General features: G+C 35.2%; 5 protein-coding genes across 6 annotated transcripts; 1 reads left to right on the forward strand and 4 right to left on the reverse strand.

Moving 5' to 3' along the window:
* Window positions 1–1,088: 1,088 nt before the first annotated feature.
* LOC100809472 (probable glucan 1,3-beta-glucosidase A) lies at window positions 1,089–6,956 on the reverse strand. The gene is made up of 10 exons (XM_041011995.1): window positions 6,258–6,956; window positions 5,964–6,079; window positions 5,703–5,822; window positions 4,207–4,392; window positions 3,611–3,769; window positions 3,059–3,228; window positions 2,806–2,961; window positions 1,927–2,279; window positions 1,423–1,602; window positions 1,089–1,325 (listed from the first exon to the last, which is right to left on the reverse strand). The coding sequence occupies exons 1-10, from the start codon at window positions 6,331–6,333 to the stop codon at window positions 1,240–1,242; spliced, it is 1,602 nt and encodes a 533-aa protein (XP_040867929.1). The 5' UTR covers window positions 6,334–6,956; the 3' UTR covers window positions 1,089–1,239.
* A 1,585-nt stretch (window positions 6,957–8,541) lies between these two features.
* Window positions 8,542–9,955, reverse strand: LOC102662435 (RING-H2 finger protein ATL54). Of its 2 annotated transcripts, none has more exons than XM_006601865.4 (3): window positions 9,670–9,955; window positions 9,402–9,520; window positions 8,542–9,282 (listed from the first exon to the last, which is right to left on the reverse strand). In XM_006601865.4, exons 1-3 carry the CDS (start codon window positions 9,743–9,745, stop codon window positions 8,701–8,703), a joined length of 777 nt encoding a protein of 258 aa, XP_006601928.1. In that variant the 5' UTR covers window positions 9,746–9,955; the 3' UTR covers window positions 8,542–8,700. The 2 variants fall into 2 exon arrangements, with proteins under 2 accessions (XP_006601928.1, XP_040867930.1); XM_041011996.1 differs by having other exon boundaries at window positions 9,665–9,955.
* Window positions 9,956–12,364: 2,409 nt separating this feature from the next.
* Window positions 12,365–13,468, reverse strand: LOC102667611 (E3 ubiquitin-protein ligase RING1). Its single transcript, XM_006603026.1, has one exon. It carries the CDS (start codon window positions 13,466–13,468, stop codon window positions 12,365–12,367), a length of 1,104 nt encoding a protein of 367 aa, XP_006603089.1.
* A 3,222-nt stretch (window positions 13,469–16,690) lies between these two features.
* LOC100306441 (uncharacterized) lies at window positions 16,691–17,494 on the forward strand. Its single transcript, NM_001248161.2, has one exon. The coding sequence runs from the start codon at window positions 16,723–16,725 to the stop codon at window positions 17,296–17,298; it is 576 nt and encodes a 191-aa protein (NP_001235090.1). The 5' UTR covers window positions 16,691–16,722; the 3' UTR covers window positions 17,299–17,494.
* Window positions 17,495–17,572: 78 nt separating this feature from the next.
* On the reverse strand, window positions 17,573–24,245 carry HELRP (ATP-dependent RNA helicase DEAH12, chloroplastic). Its single transcript, XM_003552760.4, has 3 exons — window positions 23,145–24,245; window positions 19,293–22,419; window positions 17,573–18,917 (listed from the first exon to the last, which is right to left on the reverse strand). The coding sequence occupies exons 1-3, from the start codon at window positions 23,994–23,996 to the stop codon at window positions 17,707–17,709; spliced, it is 5,190 nt and encodes a 1,729-aa protein (XP_003552808.1). The 5' UTR covers window positions 23,997–24,245; the 3' UTR covers window positions 17,573–17,706.
* Window positions 24,246–27,250: the final 3,005 nt, after the last annotated feature.

Raw genomic sequence — 27,250 nt, forward strand, 5'->3', positions numbered from 1 at the left:
TGTCAACTTTTTGATTACCATGTCTGCAGAAGTAAGTCTAGCTTGAAAGTTCTATAATTAATTAACTGGAAAGTTATAGTCTGGTATTTTTTTTAATTAAAACATTCAACGCAATACATATCTTATAAACTACAATATTTGTTCCGTACCAAAAAAAAAAGCTACAATAGTATTTGTTAAGATATAACAAGCATTTTAATACTCGCCATAAAAAAACAAGCATTTTAATAATGTTACACATAATTGACAGATCATAATATTCTCCTTGTTAGTTATTACTATTAAGCAATCTTTGAGAAATCGTACCCATGCAAACAGCTTTGGAAATTAATATTTAAATCAGATGAGATATCGAGTAGAGAATTAAATTTTAGAGATCACAATGATTAATTTATATAATTCTCCAGCCTTATCAATGTTTGAAAGAGCCAAGGATGAGTGGAAGATTTTTTTATTTGATTTTAAGAAGCCTCGGTGGGGCATCCTTCAAAATCCAATTGAATGTATGAGTTGTTTCAGATTCCTCAAGTAGTTTGATTTGAGTATATCACATGTAATATTACTTACTAGCTATAAGGCAAGTGGAACAGTGCCATTTATAAGGGTGCAGTGCAAGAGCACCTATTAGCTGGGCTCAGCCCCAAACCTGGGCCTATCTTTTTTCAGCCCGGTCCAACTAAGGGCCCAAGGACGGAATAAGACGGAAGGGCCAGCCCAACATATTTGACAATTAGACTTCACAGAATGATTTAGTAAATGTTTGGTTTACAATTGAAAATATTGAGACACTCATTTATTTTTAATGTAAATCTAACGGATAAAAAAGTAAAATGAATATAAAATTACTTTTGTCTCAAACATATTTTACAGCTAAAAATCAAACATGCTCTTAGGCTACATTTGAATTAAAGTTAGGAAGGGAATTACAATGCACATTTTTTACTTCCAAGGTACAAAATAAAGAAGGAAAAACTTGTTATTTTGAGCTAAAAGTACTTTTGGACTGGCCTAAGTAACATCCAAACATACACTTATAAAAGAGGACCTTGAATATCAAACTTCTCAGCTTTATTTGCATGAAATGCAGCTACGAAAATTATGGAATAGGCATTGCGCAGAAATTCTGTATATTTCACATTATTGCATTCTGCAATTTCCAACAACATGAACAGGATGACAAAATAAAAAGAAATCAAGAAATGGCTGCATAAAATATGCTTCCAGTCCTGGTAAAAGCTGTCACAAAAATGGAAGTAGACAAAACCAGGTGCATGCTAATCCTAACAATCCTAGAATGTTCAAGCTCCGTTTGCTGGGTGAGTTACCTGCAAATATACATGGGTGCATTAAGATATTTTAAATATCACAAATGTACATGCAATAGAGGCAGTGCCAGTTTGCCTCCAAATGTATACAATTTACCTAATTGAAGATAGTTGTTCCTAATGCTCCATTCAAAATCCCAGTGCTTCTCATCATTTTTTAGTGTCCAATAGCACCATCCAAAGGAAGCTGCATTATAGACGTCTAGCTGTGCTCTTGCAAAGTCTTGATAATCTTTTTGGGATCCGTTTGTTACATTCCACTCATTCACCCATTCTCCTGAAAATTAGTCCACTTTCAAGTTATGGCCACTTAGAAGAAGAACTTATTAGGGGGTCTAAAACCATCATAATTCTCAATAATCTTCACATGACACATAATTAAGTGTTATTAATTTTCTCGAAAATTTAAAAAAATGAATACATTTTAAGTAGAGATTTGGACTACCTAATAATTTTGCACCTAGAAGGGGATAAAACAAGGCTTTACAAGGGGAAACATTTTAATCAAATTCAGACAAAGTTAATTTATGTATACAAGGATTTTTAAATTATAGGTTTATAACTTTGAAACATGTGTGTTAAGAATAGATGTCTGTCTTACCAACTAAAATAAGTGGGCCATTTGAATTGTTTAAGGCCTGCAGTTGACCTTCCCGGCTTTTGTATATGTATTGAATATTATCCATAGCACTCATATTATTGAAAAATGTGTCGAAGAGATTGTAGAAATGCAAATCCAAAACTAAGTTGTGAGATCCTATGTTGGCTTGATAAAGTTCCATAGGATCGGCAACACCAATTCTCTGGCAGATTATCACATAAGCTGATGATGAATATTTTCGAACAATTTGGTAGCCTTGCTTGTAATATGAAATTAAAACATCTAATGAAACTGTGGCAGCAGATGGTTCATTCAATAGCTCAATTCCCAGCAAAGCAGGATTTCTTGCATATCTGCAAATGAGAATGTATGTAAAGGTAAACACAGAGATTCACAAAGCATTTGCCTAACAATAAAGCCAATAAATGTCATTGCATCCATCTAGTAGGAAGCACTTGTAGGGCAGAAAAAATCAATGCTATTTTCTTTACCATGAATTTCATAACAGTACAATTTCTGACCAGGAAGAAAAGGGACAGTGAAGAATATAGAACGAATCATTTTATAGGAAGTTAAATGCCAAATGAATGATATTTCTAAGTTTCCCTACTAGGACCCCATTTATATATTCTATATATACAGTTATTCACTGCTTCAATTCTAATAAAAAGTAAAAACTTTGCCTCTTACTGCTAAAAGAGTTGAACTCAATGTATTTATTTACTGATCCTAACAAGAAGTGTATTCAACCAATAAAATTATAGCATGCATGAAATTTTATTCTTGAACTGATATTCTAGGGCGCATTTAGAAGAGTTGGTTATTACATATTAGATGATACGAGCAATCTCAGAATATGTTTCCGCATTTAAAACATACCTAGAAACTAAAAATTCAATAACATATAATGAGTCGGAAATATAATCAGGAGAAGTTGGCCAGCCTGTAAATCCATCTCTGCTTGCACTATGCTCCATCCCATTTTGGGAACCAGGAGCAGCATGAAGGTCAATTATGCATTTAATATCATATTCCCTGCAACATGATAATTAGGTATTGATTGTCAGAAGGAAAAACAAAGTTCCAATTGTGCTAAAAACCTTGAAGATAATGCTGCAAAATCAAAACCTACTGTGCCCATGAAAATGCATTATCTAGAGCTTCAAGACTTCCTCCAATAAATGGACTCGGAGGATCAGGATCATAAGCAATCCACCACCCAACTGGTATCCTCACAGTATTTATTCCATGTTTATATAGAAATTTGAAATCTTCTATGGTGATAAAGCTATTTCTATGTCTCTGCAGTTACAACAATCAATAGAGAACACAATCTGTTATTTTATTTTGTATGTATTATTATGTATGTGATGGCTTTCACGGATGCAAAAGATTTGCACAAACAAAATATATATAGCTTGGATGAAAGGAAGTTACAGAAAAATATGTGGAGACTCATTCCTATTCATCAAATGAATGAACCCCCCCCCCCCCCCCCCCCCCCCTCCCAGCCCCCCATATAACAAACCACTGTGAACACTATGTATGACACAGCCTTTGCTAATTTGCATTGGAATAGTCATAAAAAGCACTTTTTAAAATAAAAAAACAAACCATGTTCAACAAAAGCATAATCGTGCCCATAGAAAATGATACAGAAAATATTTGCAACATATGATTTTACCCTGAGAATGTCTTTTGCCCGACCATGCCCATATGCGTTTGCTAGCTGGTAATCTCCATGCAATTTATTAGATACAATTGTCATTTCAAACGTGGCAGCATTATCATCCCATCCTGGTGCACCTGGGTAGTCTGCTGTAAGCTGACCATTGGTTGTAGCCTATATAATATAGCAGAATAATAATATCACATGCCATCTTAAAGATCCTTAAATATGGTATTGGTGTGTTAAGAATCTCGGGAAATCCCACACCACAAAAGCTAGTTGGTGTAGTTGGAGATTTATAAACCCTGCACCAAAATCTCATACTTTCTATGTGGAACTCAAGTCCCATGGCTTCCAATTAGATCCTAACATGGTTCTTGAAGCAAAATCCATAAAAAATGTTGAAATTGAAAATGATTTATACAGGTCCAGACAATAGTGAAGCAAAATCCATAAACATATTGCATGTTGTTTAAGGGCAATTATTATACTATTTTTCATTTTATTCCTCTGTTCAACATGATGACAAAAGAATCTTGTGGAAACACAACATTATATTTTACATGCAACCAAATGACTTCTATTTATGTAGAAATCAGAAGAATGAATACCTGAAGATATGCCCCTCCCTTTATCTTGAGGTGAATCCTATTTTTTCCATTCCGCTCAATTCCATATGTCTCTGATGTCGAAGGAGATTTTGCTGTTGCAGAGACAGAGCAGCCCCCACCATCACATGTAAGAAATTGGCCTTCGGAGGTACGAAATTGAAATTCTGATTCAGATGCTCTCCATAACTGCAACAGAAATAAGGAGAAACAATAAAGCTTCCAGTTACACATATCATTCCAGCAAAATCAATTCTTAAAATTCCATTGTTATGTTTGAAGTCCTGCTAAACTATTGGTGCCTACCATATTTATTCAATTACTCATGAAAAAGGAAGTAACTCTCACCCTCCAAGATAAAGTTAGAAGAAAAGAGATGCCAACTAAGAATAACAGCCACTAGTACACTGCTATAGCTGTATTCGAACTGATTGAGATTCAAGAACCTGAAAGAATTCTTCAGTCAATCTAGAATAATGTCTGCAGTTCCAATTTCTTTCAAAGCAGCTATCAGCACCCAAGCCTAAGTTATAAGGTTGATTTAGTGGTTAAGAGAGAAGGAGTAGAGGGAGAGGACGTGGGTTCGAATCCTTCCACTAACAAATTAACAATTAACATTGGCCTTTCAAAAAAAAAAAAAAAACCCACCAAGCCTGCTAGCATTTGTCTTACCAGTATTTCATCCTAAAAGTAACTGAAAACAAAACTAAAGAGTAGAAATACAAAGTAATGCAAGATTAATCACTTTTTTTGCTTTTAAATATTACTATGTAAAGATAATCTGTCAGACTAGAATTTCATCCTTGTCAACTACTCTAATGAACTCAAACTATTAACCAGCAGCAGCCATGTATCAGGTAAGAAAAGAGAATAAAGTATTTCAAATGATTGAATCAAGTTTATCTATTGCAGCTAGGATTTGTTAGTTGTTTTGAATCAAATGAAGCCTATTCCATTAGGTTGTTGTTTGGTTATTCACTAGGCAATGAAGATTATTTATGATGCATTCTTCTTACGAATTTCACTCGCATATAGCTTCTGCAGATCCTATGAAAAATTAAGCTCTAGTCGACTTTCTTTCATCTGAATGTTTCATCTTTATGGATTTGTGTCCAGGTCAACAAAAGCATAACTTATTAAACTAACATTGACTTGGATGGTTCCAAATCTGTTAGTATTTTAGTGGTTCTTCAAAGTAAGCCACACAAGTTTCAACAGAAGGTCGCCTTAGCTGGTACAAGAGACAGTATGCCAGAGAATACTTCCAACTTGAAAGATACTAAAGTTCAGATATTAAAAAAAAATGGTGTATTACTAAATCAAAAATGGATAAATCAACTTAGACACTCATTTTCATAGATAAAAGAAGGGAATGGATAAATTTGCAAGTGGATAAGGATTAACCGTTTGACATATGATTATTAATCTGCATTAATAGCTGCGTGCCAACTTATAATGCTGGAAAGAATATCAAAACAAGAACACAGTTGTCATCTTACCCTGAAGGTTTCCCATGAAGATGGGACATCCCTGTCAACTGTCACATTCATTCCTCCCCCATTCTCAGCGGATACATACTTGTGCAATGTCACTGACTTAAATTGCACTTCTGTCCCATCCTACATTTTTCAATATCAACATACAGATCAGCTTTCACTTCAAAAAAAAAAAAAAATACAGATCAGCCTATGTTATTAGTAACCCCAAAAAATCATGTATTTCAAAGGAAAAATGAATAAACAAAATGTGAAGTAGCTCACAAGCATGTCTCCATTGGCAATGCCATCAAAAAGTGAAGGCTTGATCCAACCTTCGATGACCAGCCACCCTCCTAAGTTCACTCCTCTCACTTTAGAACCTCCATGCAACCCCTCCACTAGAACGAGGAAATGCCAATCAACACAAGAGACAAGTAAGATAATGTACTAAATATCATAGTCACATAATTCGCGGTACGGGTTCAGGTTCGCGGCCTTACGAAGTAAATACATTGCCTTTGAAGAATAAATAACCGATAAGGCATGAAACTGTGAAGTAAAAAGAGTTCACCTTACCTGAATATACCCCAGAAGTGATGAGACAACAGCATAGTAAGAATGCACATGCCCATTTAGTAAAAACAAGTCCCATCAATAACGTAGGCTTCAAAAGCACCCAAAAAGGAAAAATGCAGAATCCATCATGGGAAAAAGCTAAGCCTCAATTATGTAGTACAAGAGAGAACTCAAAGCTAAAGCACCTTAAAGTCCAACTTGGAGGGTGAATCAATGCAATCCCTTCCTTATAGCTCAGTTAATACCAAATTCAACTTTGTGAACAAATATAAGAAGGTGACTGGGTTTTGGGATAGCTTCTCTCAACTTTTCAGTTAATAGAAGAAAATTAAATTAAAAAAAAAATTGTTCCAGTTATATTGAAAATCAAAGCCAATGAAATAAGGATAAAAGAAAAGAATAATCTAGTTGAGAGGGAAAGGTAAGGGAAAAAGCGTTCACACACGGTATATAAACTAAAAAAGGAAACTTTGCTTGTGGGGGTTCTTCCACTGTTAATATAATTAAATAATTAACTGATTAATTAGGACCTGGGCTTTCATCATCATAAATTGGACTTGGAGAAGAAAAAAAGTAGACAGAATTAGAAAAGGTAGGGGAAAAGGTACAAGTGAAGAAAATGACATTTGGTTCCCAATGTTTTTTTATCATTAACATCTATGATTTTAATGTTTCATATTATTATAGCGAGCAGACCAGAAATGCTAATTTGTAGTTTTGTACCAAATTCTTCTTCTCGGGGTTGTGCTGTCTGAAATTAGATTCCCATTTAGTTAAAAATTTGGATTCGGGGTAAATTTGGAGAATAATCAAAGTGAGTTACTTTCTATTCTCGTAAGGCAAATTTACAAGATAAATTTATTGATTGAATTTGAATACATTTTTATGGTGATGATGATAAACTAGAATAGAATCCAAAGCATCCCTTGGCATCTCAGAATGGGCTAGGCCAGGCCAGCTCAGGGGAAAGCGGCTCACAGGTCACCCCATTTGTTTTGTTTCTTAGGATTTTGGTGTTGATGACTCGTAAGTTGTAACATATCACTAATTCACTTTATGTTACTTAGATTTTGTTTGTTCCAGAAAAAAAAAAGAATTGATTGGAAAAAATAATTAAGATTAATGTTTTATCTTTTTCTTTAAATGCAACTATACATTTTACCATTCGAATATATCATTTCACAAATTTTACTGCTTGAAGTTTTTTATGTATTTTATCATCATGTTTTTCAACTTGTACAAATTTTATTACTCAAATATTTTTGCGTATTTTTATTATTATGCATATTGCTAACAAAATAATATCATTTTACAAAATATGATATTATTTCATTCAGTACTTTTTATAAGATCTAAATTAAAAGTATGATTTGATTATTTGTATTAATTATTTTTTTCACAAAAATATGCTTAATTATAAGTATCTTTTAAGTTCAATAAAGAGTAAGTAAAATACATTTTTTTAGGCTATGCGGAATCTAACTTTGTAAAAAAAAAACAAGCATTTTTGGAACCTTAATTTGACTTTGTTTGGTATTGCTGCTATTCTATATAAACATAGACAATAAAAATTAAAATAATAAATGCATCAATAACAAGATTATAAGAATTAAAATTAATAAAAATATTTTACAAAGAATTAAAATATATCTCATTAATGTTAAGAATAACTTTGAAATAAAATATGTACATTTAAGATAAATTTAATATAATCATTTAACTTAACTAATTTTTTTAATTATGATGATTTAGTGAATTAGATATGATAAAAAAGACAAGAAGACCTTAGAATATATATTTTTTACAGCAAGACCTTATAATATTAGAAACATTGTTTTAATGATTTTAATTTTTATTTTAATTCTTTAAAGTTTTAAATATGTTTTTGATTCCGAAAAAATATTTTATTTTTATGTTTATTTTCTAATAATTTTTTCTTTTATATTGAGTCTCTGATAAAATAACACTTTTATTTTTTATTCTTGATATTTTGTTTTAGTCCCTAATAAATTAAAAAAAATTGTATTTGTTTCCTAATAAATTAACAAATTTTGTTTTAGTCTATATTAATAAAAAATAAGAAATATTTATCATTGAACAAATAAAAAATTTATTAATTTATTGGAAGTTAAAAATAAGTATCAAGGACAAAAATAAAATTGTTATTTTTTTAGAAACTCATCGTAAAATATAAATTTATTAAAAAATAAATATAAAATTGAATATTTATTAGGGATAAAAAAAAATATTTAAGTCTTGACTAAAGTATGATGATAATGGTCATTATTCAGTTGACATTTTTAGGCTATATAAGGTTTTTTTGTGAATTTATTCTTTTTTATCAATTATTACCGAAAGAAAATAACAATGTTTATTTTATTCTCTTTATAGCTTCAATGGTAGTCTTATACCTATTTTGAAATAGGTAAATATTTTATTTTTATCAAATACTTTCTTCTATGTCTTGGTTGATATCACACAGACTAGCAGCATCAAGAACAATAGGGGCACGGCACAAGGGACAACTTTTATGTGATCTCAACCAAGTATCAATGCAAGAGATGTGAAAAGCGTGGTTACACTTTGGCAACACTCTGAGACTCTCTTCTTGTTGAAACTCACCAAGGCAAACAAGACACTCAGTTAAAGTTTCTTTAGCTAACCCTTCATCTTTTCTGTATTTGCAGACTGTGATGGAGTCTATGATTGATTGTTGGAGACCCTCTGTGGGGATGAACCATATGGGGTGCCTAATGGCTTGTTCTTGTTCCTCATCATCAGAAAAGGGAAAATCTCCACGAATGTCAAATAATATTGGTGGGTTACTTCTACTAACGTTATATCTCCTTGCATAATAGTAACTTAGGATTTTGGACAACGTGATGAGAAACATAATTACACAAGCTGTGCTAGCTATGACAATTATAAACACACAAATTGTCAAGTTATTCATTTCTCCCCCATTCTCAGCAGACACATACTTCTGCAACGTCCCTGACTTAAATTGAACCTGTGACGTCCCATGCTACGTTTTTCAATACGTACCAACATACACAGATCAGCCAGATAAGTTATTAATACCCCAAAAATCATGTATTTGAAAGGAAAAAAGAATAAAGAAAATATGAATAGTAAGTAGCTCACAAGCATGTCTCCATTGGCAGTGCCACCAAAGAGTGAAGGCTTGATCATCCAACCTTCGATAACCAGCCACCCTCCTAAGTTCACATCTCTCGCTTTAGAACCGTCATGCAAGCCCTCCACTATAACGAACGAGGCAAGGCCATTCAACACAACACAAGAGACAACTAAGATATTGGACTCACTCAACACATTGCCTTTTGAAGAACAAATAACGGATAAGGCCATAAGGCATGAAATGAAACTTTGAAGTTAAGAGGGTTTACCTTACCTGAATATACCTCAGAAGTTTTGAGATAGTAGCATAGTAGGAATGCACATGCCCATTTGGTAAAAACAAGTCCCATTAAGAATGCGGGCTTCAAAAGCACCCAGAAAGAAAAAATGCAGAATCCATCATGGGAAAAAGCTAAGTCCCAATTATGTAGTACAAGAGAGTGCTCAAAAAAGCCAAAGCACCAGCTTAAAGTCCAACTTGGAGGGTGAATGAGATGCAATCCCTTCCTTATCACTCAGTTAATTCCAAATTCAACTTTGTGAACGAACATAAGAAGGTGATTGGGTTTTGGGATTGCTTCTCTCAACTCCTCAGTTAATCATAGAACTAGAAGAAAATAAAAGAGAATGTTCCAGTTATATAAAAACAAAGCCAATGAAACAAGGATGAAAGAAAAGAACAACTTTGTAGGGTGGGAAAGGTAAGGGGAAAAAACGTTCTTAAACGGTTTTTTGTAAACTGAAAAAGGAAACTTTGCTTGTGGGGTTCTTCCACTATTAATTTTAATTCAATAACTAACTGATTCATTAGGATCTCGGCTTCCATTTTCATGTAGTGGACTTGGAGAAGAAAAATTATCATGTATAGGACTCGGAGAAGAAAAACAGGAGACAGAATTAGGAAAGGCAAGGTAAATGGTACTAGTGAAGAAAAAGACATGTTTGTTTGTTCGCTTTGTTTTATTATCAACATCTTCTATGGTGGATTCATTGCGTTGTAAGCTGCAACTAATTTCTTTTCCTCTTAAAATCGTTAACGCTTATACAAGAAGTTGAGGAAGATACAAAGTTAATTACAGGAAATCAGTTGCTCTATTGATAGTAACGGCGCCAACTTTGCGCAGAAAGATTTTAATAAGTTAATGTTTCATATTATAGCGAACAGAAATGCTAATTTGCACGAAAACAAATTCTTCTTCTCGGGGTTGTGTTGTCTGAAATTAGATTCTCATGCAGTCAAAATTTTGGATTTTGGATAAAGTTGAAGGATAATCAACGTGTGTTTAATTATGCCATTTTCTGTCCTATTTTTAATTAACTATTTGTTATGTTTTATTTGGTGATGACGTATTTATCCATTGTTTTCTTTATTATTGAGTGAATTTATGTGACTTTCGTTAAAATACTTAGGTTTACTGTTTTTAATATGAGTTACATATAATTCATTCAATATTGAAGAAAATATTAAAAAGTGTTTAACAAATGTGTTACTAGTATTTTCACGGTCAACAGTTGAATAGTAAAGAAAATAGAAAAAACGATGTGTAATGTGATAAAAATGTTTTGATTGGTAAAAAGGAAAAGGCTAATCCATTTTTAAGATGAATAAAATCCATTTTACCCAAAAAGAAACAAATTTTCAACTTCATTTCTTGGAGGCTCCTAGAATCAGAATTCAGAAACAAACTACACCACTGAACCAGCTTCTAGCTCTTCTAAACAGTAAGATAACTATGGAGGAATTGCCTATTTTGTCTAATTGTGGAACAAATGAACATTGATGACTTTTTCCTTACGTTCAATATGTTCTGTTCGTTTTCCAATTAATTCAATGGCACGTATTCTTGGCCAGACCAACGCTCGACAGAGAATATTGCAGAGCAAAATGGTTGTCGTGCATGCTATAAGTTGTTGATTTTCTGGGTGAAATTCTTAATATAGCATATAATTATTATTGTTAAAATTATATGGGGAAGAATATATGAACACTGTTTATAGCATGTTTGGCATTTATCTGTCGCAATCGCCTGAAGAAAAAGTTGTATGGGAAGGATTTCTTCTCATATTTTATTTTCTGAACATAATTTTACCAATTTGAGATGCATCTACCTTCGACTGAGCGAGTGAAGCTAACGAGAAATTTTAATTTGAATAAAGAATAAATAGAACTTTAGTTTTATCTGTACATTTTTTTTTTTTACTTTTAGTGTTAAGTCTTTAGCATAAATAATTTAAATAGGATTGTCACATCACAGTTGAACTTGTTCAAAGTCTTTATATAATGTCCCTCACACGATAAAATGAGGTGAAAAGCTCATAGCGCGGGAGAGAGAAGAGACTAAGAACGTGTAATTGGGGTACGGGATAGGTGCTCAAGTTCAACTACGGATTTATGGTCAACTTAATTACACCAGTGAATACTGAATAGCCAAGGAGATTGATCAGAATCATAAAGACATAATGATCGCAAACTGTACTATAATTTCTCAGCATCTACCCAATAATATATTCATGCATACCAATAATTTTCGCTGCGCTTACTGAAAAGTACCATGATTCATAGCTAGTCATATTCATCCCAAAACCTTATCATTTTTTTAAGGAACATGAAATCAAATAGTAAATAAGTAGATGTAATTTGAGTTCTAAAAACATATGGATCTATAAAAAAAAGATATAGATGAAGACAATGTTGAAAGTTTTTCATGTGAATATTTTGCTTATGGGGTACAGGAGTAGAGTGGATTGAAAATACTACGCATATTATTTCTTGGTTATTATTAATTAACATACTGAAACACACGACTAATGTAAATGAAATACGGAAAGACAAATATAGAACAATGCTTCATACAAATAATCATTTATCTATATATACCTTGAAAACTTAGATAAATTCACACAGAAGAACGTCCTTTAGAATTTTTACTTGACTTTGCCAGGTGAATATATCCTCAGTGGCTTCTAGTTCACAATGGAAGAGTTAAACTCTGGCTCCTGCTACGCTTGGAAAATAAGAATTTTGTGTTATGTGAAGAGAACCTCAATGAGCAATGCCTCTCTTGCATTGCATGCCCAACTGAAGCCAGATTGTTATTGGTTGAACTTTCGCTACCCTCCTTAGCAATAGCAACATCCTTGTTACTTGAAATTGAAACCTTTTCAACCACCAAGTTGGTGTTGGTGTCTAAGCTTTCTATATCAAAATTTAATTCCAACACATCACTAAATACTATTGAAGCAGAAGATGAATCCACCGAGACAGATCTCTTCATTTTGAGTTCAATTTCATCATCAAATTCTTGTGCACTAACATCAGAAGCAGAACCAATTAGAATTGTAGAATGGCCACTCACCTCGACACATTCATTCAAAACATGAATTCCATCATCCCTCCCCTCTTCACTAGAATTTTCTTCATCTCCAACCCTCACTCCACCACTATTACTTTCTTCTACGTATTCGTTCATATCAGAAACATTTGAGTCAGACTCGGTGCCACCACCAACACTAGCAACATCAAGAACAATAGGTGCACGGCACAAGGGACAACTTTTATGAGATCTCAACCAAGTATCAATGCAAGGGATGTGAAAAGCGTGGTTACACTTTGGCAATACTCTGAGACTCTCTTCTTGATGAAACTCACCAAGGCAAACAAGACACTCAGTTTCTTTAACCAACCCTTCATCTTTTCTGTATTTGTAGACTGTGATGGAGTCTATGATTGATTGTTGGAGACCCTCTGTGGGGATGAACCATATGGGGTGCCTAATGGCTTGATCATGTTCCTCATCATCAGAAAAGGGAGAATCTCCACGAATGTCAAATAATATTGGTGGGTTACTTCTGCTAACGTTGTATCTATTTGGATAATAGTACCTTAGGATTTTGAACAAGGTGATGAGAAAAAAAATTATGCAAGTTGTGCCAGCTATGACAATTATAATGATAGGTGCAAGGTTTAGATACATGTGATCTCTATCATTGATGGCAGGAACCCACGGAATTGAAAGTGGGACTGGTTGGTGAAGAGGCGAAGGTATTGGACTATAATTGGTTCTCCTTCTCATGGTAGCATCACTTGAACCAAGGTACTGGTGAAATAGATTTCTAGGATGGAAATTCATCATAGAAACATGGCAAGAAGAGATGTCTTTTAGTAGGAGGGGATAATTTAGAACATGTGAACAAGAGGAAAAAAACACACAATGATAGAGGGTACATGGAAAATTTGAAGTCCTCCCTAGAGTTTTGGTAGAATTTTGGGCATCTTTTGGCCATGCTTTAATCAGTTTGATGGGACAAATTTCACATTCCTTGGTAGACTTGTGCTTTCTCACAGTGACTTCTTTTTATTTGTTTTGATCCAAGTCAGTGGACTTTTATTGAGTCGTTCCCGTGTTATCTCAAGTGGTGGGAGGTTAAAGGAAGGTCAATTCTTGTCAGTGTGTCTTTATATCTCTATGTTCAAACTTCATGTAGTAGTATCTGGTGCTAAACCATGAGTACTGGTAGGGATAGTCTTAAGGCAAAAAATTTGAGCTGTTCAAAACTTCATATATGTCAGTAAGTTAATTATTAAAAGAGTTAAATATATTTTCCGCTCTCATAAAATTAAATTGAAAATATGTATTTTTTTTCTCAACACGTGTTTCATTCTTGTAAAATAAAAACGTGTAATTTTTTGGTTTGAAACAAGATTTGAATATTCAAACCTATGTGTATAATTTTTTTACATAGGTAAAAGAAATATTAAGAGGATTCTTATTAAATAATAGAGAATGAGTCAGGTAGGCTTGCATCAGTAGAATTGAGTTTGTTAGGATTCTGTTATTGCATCTGTAGACTTGCATCATGCAGCTATAGTATTGCTCTATGAAGATCAGAGAAGAATTAATTCAATTCCAGTTTTTATTTCATTCCCTGTTCCTAATCTTCTGTGGAGCTTTTTCCTTGCTCGAAAGGGGTTCACAACAATGGGCATGTTCTTGGCCATGCTTTAATGGGACAATTTAACTTTCCTTGATAGACCTACGCATGTTCCCACTGACTTCATTTTCTTTGTTTTGGCCCAAGTCAATAGACTTTTATTGGGTCGTTTGCGTGTTATCTTGTGTGGTTTGATAGTTAGCTTTTGGGTTGTCCGTAGTTACAGTATAACATGACATGATAAGATAAAATATAATAAGATAATATGATACTATTAAAAATAACCTATAGTATGTCTTGGACTTCATTCAAAATATTACATGCAAATGGTCTTAATATTAGCAATCCTAGATGCAAACGAGAAAAGAGGTTGTAAGAAATGAAGGGGGCTAAGCAATAGGAAGACAAACCCAACTCCAATTCCAATAATAAAAAAGCAGTTCAAAAAGCATGAGCTGACATGAAAATGGAAATGGAAGGTGTAAGATATTCTGCTTCAGACTATCCTGATACCGGACGAAGGCACTTAAACAGCTATTCCATTTTTTTCTTCTTATAATTATAAGGAATTCTAGAACAAATATAAAAACAAAAATCGTGTGAGCAATTTCAAAAAGAGGCAGAACAAAGAAGCCACATTTGGTACTATACCAAGGAAAATTTTATTGGATATGTTTATCAAAGGTAGCAGCATCCCAGTATCCCACAATTTATTGCATATATTCTTTCAGCCTTTCTTCTTCTTTTTTATTTCCGGTCTTCAATTCTTTTTTTATGGATAGGTCTTCGATTCTTGCATCTTCTTTAATGTAGGAAAACGATACTTTAATTGGTGGTATCTTCACAAATCTTAATTATACATGTAAATTGTAAATTATTAGATACATTTTGATCCAATGGTAATTTTTTCATATGATCCATTTCAATTTATCTTAACTTCTTTTTTTTTTAAAAAAAAAGGCGAGGATAAAATTTATATAAATATCTTGACTTCTAAACAAACACATGGCTTTCAGCATTTCATGGGGGGGAATCATATGCTTTGGACTTTGGAGTACTAAAATTAATTTGTACGGATTGTGTTCTTAAATTTGATTGGCTGTTGATTACGTAATAACATTTTACACTCATTAGCACGCATCCTGATTAATTATTCTTAAATTCGTGAAAATTTCTCAGATCAAACCTTGTATTTACAATAACTAACCTACTAATTTTGGAGAAATTTTAGCATTTTTTTCACAAATAATACATATATCAGGAAAAAAATATTATTAATTTAAACAAATGCATTTAAAATTCATACGAATGTATTTGAAGTAAATAGTCAAGATTTTTTTAGAAACGCATTACTTGTGCTATTCTCCTGGAAAATTAAGCAGTTTCCTGTAGTTTAGACTTTAGACTTGGTAATAAAATATTTCAGCTACGAATCAATACATTTCAGCTAATTATAACGGCTGGGTTGTATTGACTTTAGAAGATGTAATAATATATGTTTAGACACTAAATATCAGTATGTGTCGTTGTATGCGGCAGCTTCTATGAAAGTACGAGGTATGCATATTTAAATCTTGCATTTCATTAATTTTTCTTGTTTCTTCTCCTTCTTTGTGGGATATTCGTGGAATTTTTCCTAAATCCATCTTAATATTGAATCATCATCTGAAAAATATTATAAATTATAATGCACGTCAGAGTTTTATTATTAAATTAATATGGATTTTTAAATAGTTTGCTTCAGTCTCGGTCAGAAAAGAAAAGCAGAAATTTTTTGGAGGAACGCTTGCTGCTTGACCTGTTCTAGTTTCAGTTTATTATTTCTTCAATCGTTGGCAGAAAAATTATATATCCGTAGTATAAGCAGAGAATCAAAACAAAATTCCCTGCCTCTCAGAAGGTGAGTTGGGCAATTTGCATCTTTTGGTTTTATTTTTAAAGTCTAAAATTCAACAACATATTTGTACCAAAATCATTTTTATGTATTTAAAGAAGGGAGTGTTGAATGAAAGAAGGAAAATCATGGGCTATAGGGACAATAGTTTAATTGGATGGGAATCAAAATTTTCCCCTATGGCGTGGCAAGTGGTCGTTTAATCTAAATTTTGGACCAAACGCGCAAGCAAGGAATTTCCCAAGCCATCAAATCAGAGGGAAACTTACACAGCAATCAAATTCACAATCACGAAAATTACTTCCTTTTCATCACGCTTTTGCCCCGAATTCAATGCTCCCACTCCACCACCAACTTCACACACCAACCACCTTTTCCTTCCACGCCTCAAACTACATACTTGAAATTCTCGACTTTAGTCCATTCAGAAATTAACCCATAAAACTACCTCCACCAGCACGGCAGCACCAAGTTGATAATCACAAAAAGATTGGATTTTTCATGGGTGGCCAACAAAAGAAGATTGGTCAAACTCAAAGAAGAAGAAATGAGATTATGGGTTTCACAGTTTCTCACAACAAGCCTTCAGGGTTTGACCTGATGCAGAACTGTGATCTTCCTCCACCTTCCAAGTTTTTTATGGGTCCAGATAAGAGTGTCATATTGTCCATGAATAGGCTCTATAACAGAGAAGAAGAGCAACATAGCAAACAGTCTGGTGCTTACAGGATTGACAGTGGACATGATGAAAAGGATAAAATGGAGCTTCTGAAGGCACTGCGAGCATCTCAGACACGGGCCAGAGAGGCAGAAAAGAAGGCTGCAGTTCTGAAAAATGAAAAGGAGGGTCTTTCTATGGTTTTGTTGGAAGAGGCCATGCACTTGTTTGCATATCGCCAACAGGTGCGTTTGCTTGAGCTTCAAGTTTTCCGCTTGCAACAATCCCTTTTGCTGCGTCAACAACCAGAGGGAGATGGCCATGATGAAGAAACTACTGGTGTTGCATGGGTTCTGGCCTTGGTTCTTTCGTTGGGAATTGGAGTTACCACTGCTCTTGCTTGCAGATACTATCTGTGAATAGCCACTCTGCTGTGATTGGAATTTGGAACCGTTTTGAGACACAGAAGACGATCTGCATATACAATTTTTTGCTTTATATTTATTTAGACACAAATATAACTGTAACCTAGTTCGTGCTAATCGACTTGTAATCAATTCTCTCTTCCGGCTCATTTAATGGATAAATACAACCGTATTGAACTGCTTTTGAACACATAATGTAGAGCTTGCATAGCAGAAAAGTCACAACCTATATACACCGTGCAACTTATATTAGAATTAGATATACAAGTAAGAAGCAGAACTGCTGTGATATATATACATTAGTTTAAGAAAGCTGTACAATTTGCTACTTCCATGTACAGTGTTATTATATACCGCTAGGCTTAATTACAAGTCTCAGAAAAATGGTACGCAAATGGCAATTTATATGGTTAAGTGTATAGTTCTTAAATGGTCATAACAGTCATTACTAGTACTAAAGAACTCTAAACAAACCCAGCAGACATGCTTTCCGCACTTGCATTCAACGTGGTTGCACCCATCTACCTTCTCAATTACATATCCACATGCCGAGCAGCACTTAACTTGTTCTTTCCCTCTGCACCATTCTATCAGAGATGAATCCGGATCTTCCTTGAATTCTTTGTATCTCTCACATGAAAGGTAAGGATGATACTCTAAGTGGCACCTGGTACAAGTCTCTGAATAACAAGCCCTACAAACAAATGGCTCGCCAGCAGACCCAGGATCTGCAACTCGATAAATTGAGGGGCAGTCAGGAGAAGGGCAAAACCTGTAAGTTCCCCCACTTGTTGCCACAAAAGCTCCCAAAGAAGCCCTGAAAAGATCCTCCAACTTATCACCAAATAAAAGAGATCTCAAATCTGTAAGCAGGATGGGATCTCCACAGTCCCTGTGAGTACAACATACCGGGAAAGTGCCTTGGTTTTTAATAGCAGATTCAAATTGCTCAACCAAACACATCCGGCAGAACAAATGGCCACAGCCTTCAAGCCGGTATCCATCCTCAACCTCGCACAAGCAAATTGGGCAACTGGGTCCATTGCCAAATCTCTCAACCAAATGATGGCTTGAACGAGCAATCTCAAAAACTATTTCCTCTACTCTCGGTTTCAACTCCTTGCTACCATGAAGAATGATTATGTGGCGACGTATGTTCAGTGTAAGATCTACCCCAGGTACCCTCTCTTTCAATCCATGGAGATCTGGCCCAAAATTCTTAATCATTTGCTTCATTAAATCAGGAGGTAGATCCCTCCCTCTCAGATGAATTTCTAACTGCTTTTCTTCATGGAGAGAAAGGAGGGACTGTATCACCTTCTCCTGAGCCAAAGCAACCATGTTTGGGGAACCAAACACCCGTAAATTCAAGTTGTGCCTGTCAAAAAGAATATAAGTTCCAGTCTCTTGCTGCAATGAGTTTTTAAGACTAAAGCCATCTCTGGACAACATGAGTTGGAGAACTGCAGGGGTGAGGCTGTCATGCTCAATGGTTTTCCCTCTCAATAGTTCTTCCAGAGGTCTTCTAACTTCTGCCACTGTCCTTGTGGCGTTCGCTGTTATCTTCACTCGGTGAGAACCATTAAATGTCCTGTCCAGGTTGCATTCAAGACCTTAACCAAGAAGACCAATGATTGTCAGCTGTCAATTATAATAAGACTTTTGAAATTGTGCAATTAAAGTTATCTCACACAATATAAATAGAGGCTACCAACAAACATGGATGGCCCATTCATAAAAATCAATCAATGTTTAGGACAGAATAATGGCAACTGTTAGTCCATTACTTAGTTAAGACTTGAGCAATTAAAAAAATGATTGTTCAACAAGACTGACAAATAGACTTGCAAAAAATCAACAAAATTTTTCAAAAGAAAATATTTCGTAGCAGCCATGTAGGTTTGTGAGTAAAAAAATGCTTAGCATTTGAAAAAAGAATTACAACTTACAAGCATCCACAGAAGAAAAAGAACAAAATGATGTAGTACCTTTCAAATTCCTGAAGCTTGCAAGTACTTCATCCAGTTGTTCCTTAATCACACGATACACTGGAGTAGGAAATGTAAGGGAGCTATGAAACAACTGCTGGCACTTTATCTTTTGCCATGAAAGACATCCAGGTAACACCTTTCCTTCAATTTGCTCCAAAGCTTTTGCTGCCTCTAAATGTAATCTTCCATCAAAAGTGATTAAAGCTCTCATGAAAGCATCCTTGGGCTCAGGTGCAAACACCTGAACTCGGCAAGGACTAATGTGAGGGTTCCTTTTGGGCAAAAAGGGGTAAATTTCTTTTAGGAGTGCCTCTTCCAAAGCACTGCATGGTGGATTTCCAACTGCTTCCCCTCTCACCAAGAAAAAATCCAAAATCCTTCTAGTTGTAGCAGTTCTTAGCACATCTGATATTTCAGCTTCCGAAAGCTCTTTGTCAAGCCCATTTATAACAACACTGTCCATACTCTTTTTGCCAACTTCACATCGAACATACCTCCCTCCTACTGCAAGGTTATAGAAATCTCTCAAGATATAATCAACGTCCTTTATATCACATTTAACTATGGCAAATCCCCTGCTAAGCCTACGAGGCCAAGAAATTCTTGCTTTAACAGCAGGGAACGAAAATGTTTTATCCCCTCCCAACTGTGAAGGAACAACTTTTAAGGATGAGCCACAAAACTCCCGTCCATCTAGCTCAGCAGCTCTTCTGACAATATCTGGGGACATAAATGTTATCCTGCCCCACTTATCCCTATCTTCATCCCTCGTATTGCCTGTGAATTTGTGCACAGCACAGATGCAACCAGAGGTATTCTTCTCAAAAAACATCAAGAGCTCCTTGTCATCAATTTCATTTATGTTTGGATGACACACATCAACACTCAAGGAACGTTTCTCAAGTTCCAAATGTTTTATCTCAGCACCAGACCCAAACAAAGCTACAGGTGGAGAGAAACCAGAACCATGATACAAAAACTTATCCATACATTCAGTGCGTAACCACTTTCTCTCATATTCTAGAACATCGTTAACCAACCCAAGGGCTATATCCATATCATTTGAAGAGGCATATAAGTGGATTTCATTATTGTCAACATTCACTTCGATGAAGATGCGTTCATCCATACAAGCTTTCCTTATACGTGAAACAAGAGCAAGCAAATTGCAGTTGGCTTTTCCACAAAATCTCTTGAGAAGAATACAGCCAAGACCAGACAGTGTCTTCATTAGCAACTTCCGCTCTTCCATTTTGGATACATCAAACAGGGGAGCAGGGCAAAGGTCGTATAATGATTGAAAATCAAATGCACTCACACAGACCAAATATTGATTGGAAATGGAAAGAAGCTCACCAAAAACTACCCAACTTGGTTTCTGAGCAAATACAAGCAATGAACAAGATGGATGTAGTTGAACATGTTGCCCAGTTTGTGCCACTTCATAACCAAGTTGATTGCAGCCGGAGTACATGGCTACATTCTCAGCAAGTGAGAACAGTATTACCCTTTTCAAATTCTTATCATGATTAGAGGGCATACAAGGGTCCCAACGCCAGTAACTCGGAGTAACAACGTCATGTTCACGCTCAAGGCAAGTTTCTAACTCCAAAATTGTGTCTTGGCACCTCCTCATGGATTTGGCATTGATACTGTTTTCCCAACACCATTTGTTCTTCCTTTCTCGAGGCAAAGCTTCCCATTCCTTGTACACGGAGAGAAGAGTAAAGAGGTCACCATCACAATGGCAAAATTGCACTTTAAGACAATCAGATCTTTGTTTATCAAATTCATTGCCAACTCTGCAAAAGATGCTACTAGCATTGGCCATCACAGCAGCAAGGATGATACCTTCCCTACCCAAACCATGTTTGAAACAACCAAGAATAAGTTTACCCAGCCTAGGTTCAATTCCCATTCTTACCAAGCACCAACCTTCAGAAGTTAAATCATGAACATCATTGTTCAGTTCAATGGCTCCTAATTGAATTAGATTTCTGATTGCCATATCTATGGAGCTAGGACTTGGAGCATCCACAAAATCAAAACCTTGCACATCCTTCACTCCTAAAGCAAGGATCCTCAGAACTGCTACACCAAGATGAACTCTCCGAATCTCCGGCTCTTGATTTAGGTCCATAGACTGATAATCAGCTTCCGTGTACAGTCTATAGCACACACCAGGCTCAGTCCTCCCAGCACGACCAGCCCGTTGATCAGCAGAGCTCTGGCTGATCCAGCAAACCTTAAGTACATTCATCCCACTACCAGGATCAAATCTGCTGTCTTTAACCAGCCCAGAATCTATCACATACCTAACACCAGGAATCGTAAGTGATGTCTCTGCAAGATTTGTTGAAAATATCACTTTTCTCTTTCCAGTGTAGTTCTGAAAAACACGGAATTGCTCATCAGAAGAAAGTTTTCCATGCAAGGGCAAAGCTACTGCAGAGGGAGCTTGAAACTTTTCACAGGCCCATTCTACTTCTATCTGAGAGGTCAAAAAGGCAAGAATAGTTCCCTCTTTCTCAGTTTTGTGAACCTCAGTTGCCATTCTGACAACATCAGAAACATATGAGGCAACAACAGCAGAACCAGAATCTCCTGCATAGTCAGAAGGAACATATTTGATATCCACTGGAAAGCTTCTCCCAAGCACACGAAAAATTCCACAAGCAAAAAAGTAATCAGACAGCTGCTTTGCATCAGCTGTAGCAGACATAATGATAAGTCTCATTTCAACCCTCCTACAAAGTAAACTCTTTAACAAAGTCAACAGTAAATCTGTATTTAAGCTCCTCTCATGAGCCTCATCAATTATGATGCACGAGACCCCGGATAAATTATTATCACTCATGTAGTGCTGCAATAAACAATGATCTGTCATGAATGCTATCCTGGAATCAAACTCACGTGAGGATGAAAATGTAGAACAGCATTTGATTGATTGGCCTTCATAACATCCAATGCTTTCTTCCTGGACCCTTTGAGCCACTGATTTGGCAGCAATCTTGCGAGGTTGGGTGCACACAATGGATTCGTCAGTACCAATGCCTGAATCAGCAAGAAACTGTACCAACTGCGTACTCTTCCCAGAACCAGTCTCTCCGATTAATACCATTATCTGCATATACACTAATCAGAAGCACAGCAAAAGGAAAAAAAAATATCTAAATTCTAGACAAAAAGGTAATTCATAGTATCCACCGGCAATAAAAGTAAAAATACAGTAGTACGGGAGAGAACTATTAGATTTCATCTTGAAACCACTGGGGCGTTAACTGAAGTTGCCCAAAAAGTATATAAACCACAACCCAAAAATTGAGGTAGGCGACATGAGACTTCCCAACCCTCACCTCCACAAATGCCTGAAAGACCAAGCGATACAGGAAAGATCCCCTCCCTTCACAAAACACAATAGCAACATAAACAAGGTATAGGACCTAATACGATTTCATCTAAAACCAAGGTTTTAAAAAACAGTTTGTGTCGCAATTTCAGCCATAACGTCTTAAGGTTTTTAGCGGCCACAATTGCGGCAACATTTGGCCCAATTTCCCGTGCAATGTCGAGGATTTTGGAGTCTTCGCGACCGCAATTGCGGTGGCATTTGTCCACAATTTCCCTCCATCTACAACCGCAACCACAGTTCAAGACATTGTTTAAAACCAACTGGCATTAAATTAAGCTGTTAGACAGGTACATAAACCACACCCCAGTAATTGGCACTTCCCAACAAGAAGAAAAGGAAAAATATAGTTACACTTACACACTTATAAAACACTTATCCCTTCCTATGAAAAACAGAGTGTAAAAAGAATTGAAATCACAATAGAAAGAAAGACATACCTGTTGATAATGTATTTCCTGAAGAATATCACTCCGGTAAGCATAAATAGGCAACCCGTCCTCAAGCCTCCGACACTCCCTTTTGATCAGACAATGAATCCGCTTCCAATCAAAACCTCCATCAAACCTAAAGACAGTCACACCCTCCACGTCAACACCACCCTCCAAATACTTCAATAAACACTGCATCGCAGACTCAAACTCCTTCAACCTCCTTTCAACAAGATTCTTCTCATCAACAAGCCCTTTCTTCTTCTCCACCAACTCGTTGTGCACGCCAAGTCGCAAGGGCTTACTCAGCGAACTCGAAAGCCGAGAAATTTCTTTCGACAACCGTTCACTCTCCTCCATCCACCGCTTCACCTCCTTCCCTTCCGTCAACCCTTTCACGTGCCTCGCGAACACCGGTCGAAGGCGACAATCCACATCGTCCTTGACGACGACGACGTTGGAATCCAGCGTCGGCGTGAAATCGTGCTTCTCCGCGAGCCGCGCCTCCCAGAACCAAACGACGGCGTCTCGCGCCTGCTCCCAGCTCCGGTAACTGAGAACGGCGGCGACGTCGTCGACGGGGTAGAAAGTGAAGGTGTCGTGCCGGGAGTGGCATTCGTCGATCAGGGCCTCGACGTCGTCGCGGTGGAGGGGGCTGCTGCCGAGGCGGAGCTCCACCCTGAAATAGGGCTCCGGAGGGCGGTCGATGCGGGCGGCGTGGGGGTGGAATCGGGGCCTCCATTGGTGGTAGGGGCGGTGGTAGGCGGGGCGGGGAGCCCAACCGCAGCCGTGGGTGGGTGGTGGCGGACGGTGAAAATCGTGGCGGCGAGGGGTGGGATTAGGGTAGGAGGATTTCTTCATGAGGAAGCAATAGCGATGAAACCCTAAGTGAAGTGAAAGAAAAAAGGGTGTATTTTTCTGAGAGAGGAGTGTGTGTGTGTGAGTGTGGTTGTGGGTTTAGTAATCTATCTTTGCCTCTGCGATGGTTTTGGTCTTCGTCGTGTCAAAAGACTCTCTCACATACCTTTGCTCTTCCACGCCAGTTTCTCGTTTTCTCCCTACTTTTGGTTCCTTTTATGACGTGTTCTAGCGTGCAAAGGACTGACTGAGTTTGGTAGGTGCCAAGGCAAAAATATTATGTAATGTGATAGATTAATTAACGGTTCAAATAATTGAGAATTACGGTGAACATATTTACGAAATAAATTTAAAAATAAATTCTTTGTTATTCTTTTCCCCTCGTCTTCTCTATTGCACTGTCGTCGATAATGTCGACACCATTCATGATTAGATATAACATCCCACAAAGTTTTTTCTCTTCATAATAACAAACGTATATACATCGACATAGATTGTCTCCTTCTGTTTCTTGCTCTGTCTCATATTCCCGTCAACGGAAATGATCGAACATCATAATAGCACGCATCGGCATTGATTCTTCCTTAGTAAGATGTTATTGGACATTGGGATTTTCTAAAAAGGCAAACCTCAAATGTGAAGAGACAATGACTCTCTTCATACCTCTAGTTTAAGAGAATGTTATTTTCACCCAAACAAATATTTTAAAGAACTACGAATACACTGACGTCAAGTGTGGAGGATATCGCCAATGATGTCGATATTCTTATTATGTCTTTCACTTATCTTAACTGTTAATTCTAGAACCATCAAATCAGATGCTCTATCTAGGTTTTACACCTACTAAATTGAGTTCCTCCTTGAGACGCTAGAAGTCGTCTTCCTTTTATACTTTCTTTGTGTTTTTTCTTTAAAAGTTAAGCAATGTTTTTCTTTCTGTCGAGATAAATTAAACAACACTTAAAAAAATTAGTGTTTTCTCTATAAGAATTTAATATTTCGAATGGGACGAAAAAATATATTTTCTTATTTGATTGAAAAGAAAATAAAAAAATCTTTTAATTAAAAATCTTTTCATGTTAAATATTATAATATTTAAATTACAATTGTTAATGTGTTCAACTTTAACATTTATTCTTTAACCTTTTATATATTATTCCATTTTTAAAAATTATTTCAAAGATTAATGAAACGTAAAATAAGTATTAATACTTCTTTTCAATTCAATCATATGTTAAACAGAGATATTAACCTTTTCAATCATGTGGTCAATATTTTGTAAAAAAAAAAAAAAAGTTATGCACTTTCATCATTTAATTCCAAACCATCATATATGATAAATTTATTAACTTTAATAAATTTATTTTAAAAATTGATAATTTATGATAGGATAACGCTATAACTATTTTATAATAGTGTAAAAATGTGTGCATAGATGATAAATGTTTTAACATTTTAATTAAAAAAATCAATTTTTGCTTTGAAATTGTTGTATGAAAAATATAATTTTTTTCTTTCTCGATATAAAAAATTTCAATATTTTATATCGTTAATGTCACTCAAAAGTTAAAATCCTTTTTTAAAAAGGATAAATAGACATTTTTTATCCTGAATGTGTAATTCGCTAACTAATTTGTCCATCAAATATGAAAATACAAATTTTAGTCCCCGAAAGTGTAAAAAGTACAACAAATTTATCCAGCCATTAACTTTTGTCTGTTACCATTAATAAAGTTACCTAGGTGGTATAGAGGGACGAATTTGTCTCAAAATTAATTGTCAATGTGGTCATGTTGATTAGATTAGATGAAAATGTCAGTAAAATATCATTTTTTAACCTAAATATCAGTAATTTTTTGTTGAACAAAAATGTCAATATTTTTTTATTGGAGGAAAATGTCATTAATTTTTTTGGATCAAGTGTCAGTATGTTCCATTGGACCAATATGTCAATAAGTTATCATTATTGGACGAAAATGTCACTAATTTTTTATTAGATCTAAATATTAGTATGTTTCTATTTGATTAATTTGTTAGACCTCAAATTTTGTTTTATTTAAGGGTAAAATATAATTTTAGGATAAATTTTCACCATTTTGTATCGTTACAAGCATAACATTACAATAATCACGAGAGAAAATATATTGACAAACATAATTTAAAACAAAACATAATAATAACAATAATATTGATGATCAACCATAATTTGTGTGTCATAATAAAAATGATCTAAAATAAACATTATAACAATGTATCAATCATTACAAATTTATCAAAATTATAATAATTAGTCACAATCTACTATACATAAAAAGATAAATATATCTCATATTTCACTTCTTTGAATCTCGATGACTGGGCAATCTTGGTATGAGTATGAAGCTCGTGTAATTCGGTTGGTTCTTGTTATAAGATGCTTTATCTGGGAATATAATCCGAATTGGTGTTGGAGGTCTAACTGGAGCTAGTCTAAATGCAGTTAACATTGACGGAAGTATGAAGATTGTTTCCTACACTAATAATAAAAAGTGATTAGTTGTGCATAACATAATTTAACATTAACTAATCAATTATATGTAAAAGTCACTTACAACACTTGGAGTTGGAACACTTTGAGTGGTAGTTGGAATTTGAGCTAGAGCACTTTCAACATTAGGAGTTGGAGTAATTCCTAAATTAGTTGAAGGTTGTTCAACTTGTGAAGCAGACTGGGAGTAGTTAATCTCATCTTACAAATATGTAACATATAACATAAATAACTTGTAAGCAACAATAAAAAAAACAGGCTAATCTGGAATGCAAATGGTATCACCGATCCAAAATGTAAAAATCTGGAAGGTTAAAAAGGTGTAAAGAAGTGATTTTCAAAGTGAGGAAGAAATTGCCTTTGTAATAACTTTTTTAGGCCTAGTTTGTGAAACCAATTAGATCAGACCCAAACACAAGAAAAGTCAAACTGAAGTTGTACAATTGGACTTGGATTTAGAGTTTTGTAATTTGCATTGTAAATATATTTGTATAGAATATTCAGAAGAAACTACTGGTTGAATTGGATGGCGTGTCTTTATAACATTACTGCATTTTGCGTATAGAGACATTGAGTTGAATATTTCGGAGTCCTTAATCATTTCCAAATTATTTAGTATGTGATTGCTTAATTGAAATTCTTTTTTTCTGGTATAATAATAGACCTTATAAGTGAGATGGAGAGAGGGAATTGAAATCATGTTTAAGCAATGACAAAAGAACATTGGTAT

This window comes from Glycine max, chromosome 18 (assembly GCF_000004515.6).
Source record: "Glycine max cultivar Williams 82 chromosome 18, Glycine_max_v4.0, whole genome shotgun sequence".
In the NCBI taxonomy this organism is placed as follows: Eukaryota; Viridiplantae; Streptophyta; class Magnoliopsida; order Fabales; family Fabaceae; genus Glycine; species Glycine max.

Coding starts and splice junctions, on each gene's coding strand:
- LOC100306441 (NM_001248161.2), top strand. CDS start 16,723: ATGGGTGGCCAACAAAAGAAGATTGGTCAAACTCAAAGAAGAAGAAAT.
- HELRP (XM_003552760.4), bottom strand. CDS start 23,996: ATGAAGAAATCCTCCTACCCTAATCCCACCCCTCGCCGCCACGATTTT. Junction 22,420..23,144: donor AGGAAATACATTATCAACAG/GTATGTCTTTCT, acceptor GTGTATATGCAG/ATAATGGTATTAATCGGAGA. Junction 18,918..19,292: donor AAGCTTCAGGAATTTGAAAG/GTACTACATCAT, acceptor TTCTTGGTTAAG/GTCTTGAATGCAACCTGGAC.
- LOC102667611 (XM_006603026.1), bottom strand. CDS start 13,468: ATGAGAAGGAGAACCAATTATAGTCCAATACCTTCGCCTCTTCACCAA.
- LOC100809472 (XM_041011995.1), bottom strand. CDS start 6,333: ATGGGACTTGTTTTTACTAAATGGGCATGTGCATTCTTACTATGCTGT. Junction 3,770..4,206: donor AGGGAGGGGCATATCTTCAG/GTATTCATTCTT, acceptor TATATTATATAG/GCTACAACCAATGGTCAGCT. Junction 2,280..2,805: donor ATTGAATTTTTAGTTTCTAG/GTATGTTTTAAA, acceptor TCTCATTTGCAG/ATATGCAAGAAATCCTGCTT.
- LOC102662435 (XM_006601865.4), bottom strand. CDS start 9,745: ATGGGACTTGTTTTTACCAAATGGGCATGTGCATTCCTACTATGCTAC. Junction 9,521..9,669: donor AACTTCTGAGGTATATTCAG/GTAAGGTAAACC, acceptor CGTTCGTTATAG/TGGAGGGCTTGCATGACGGT. Junction 9,283..9,401: donor CTGCCAATGGAGACATGCTT/GTGAGCTACTTA, acceptor TGAAAAACGTAG/CATGGGACGTCACAGGTTCA.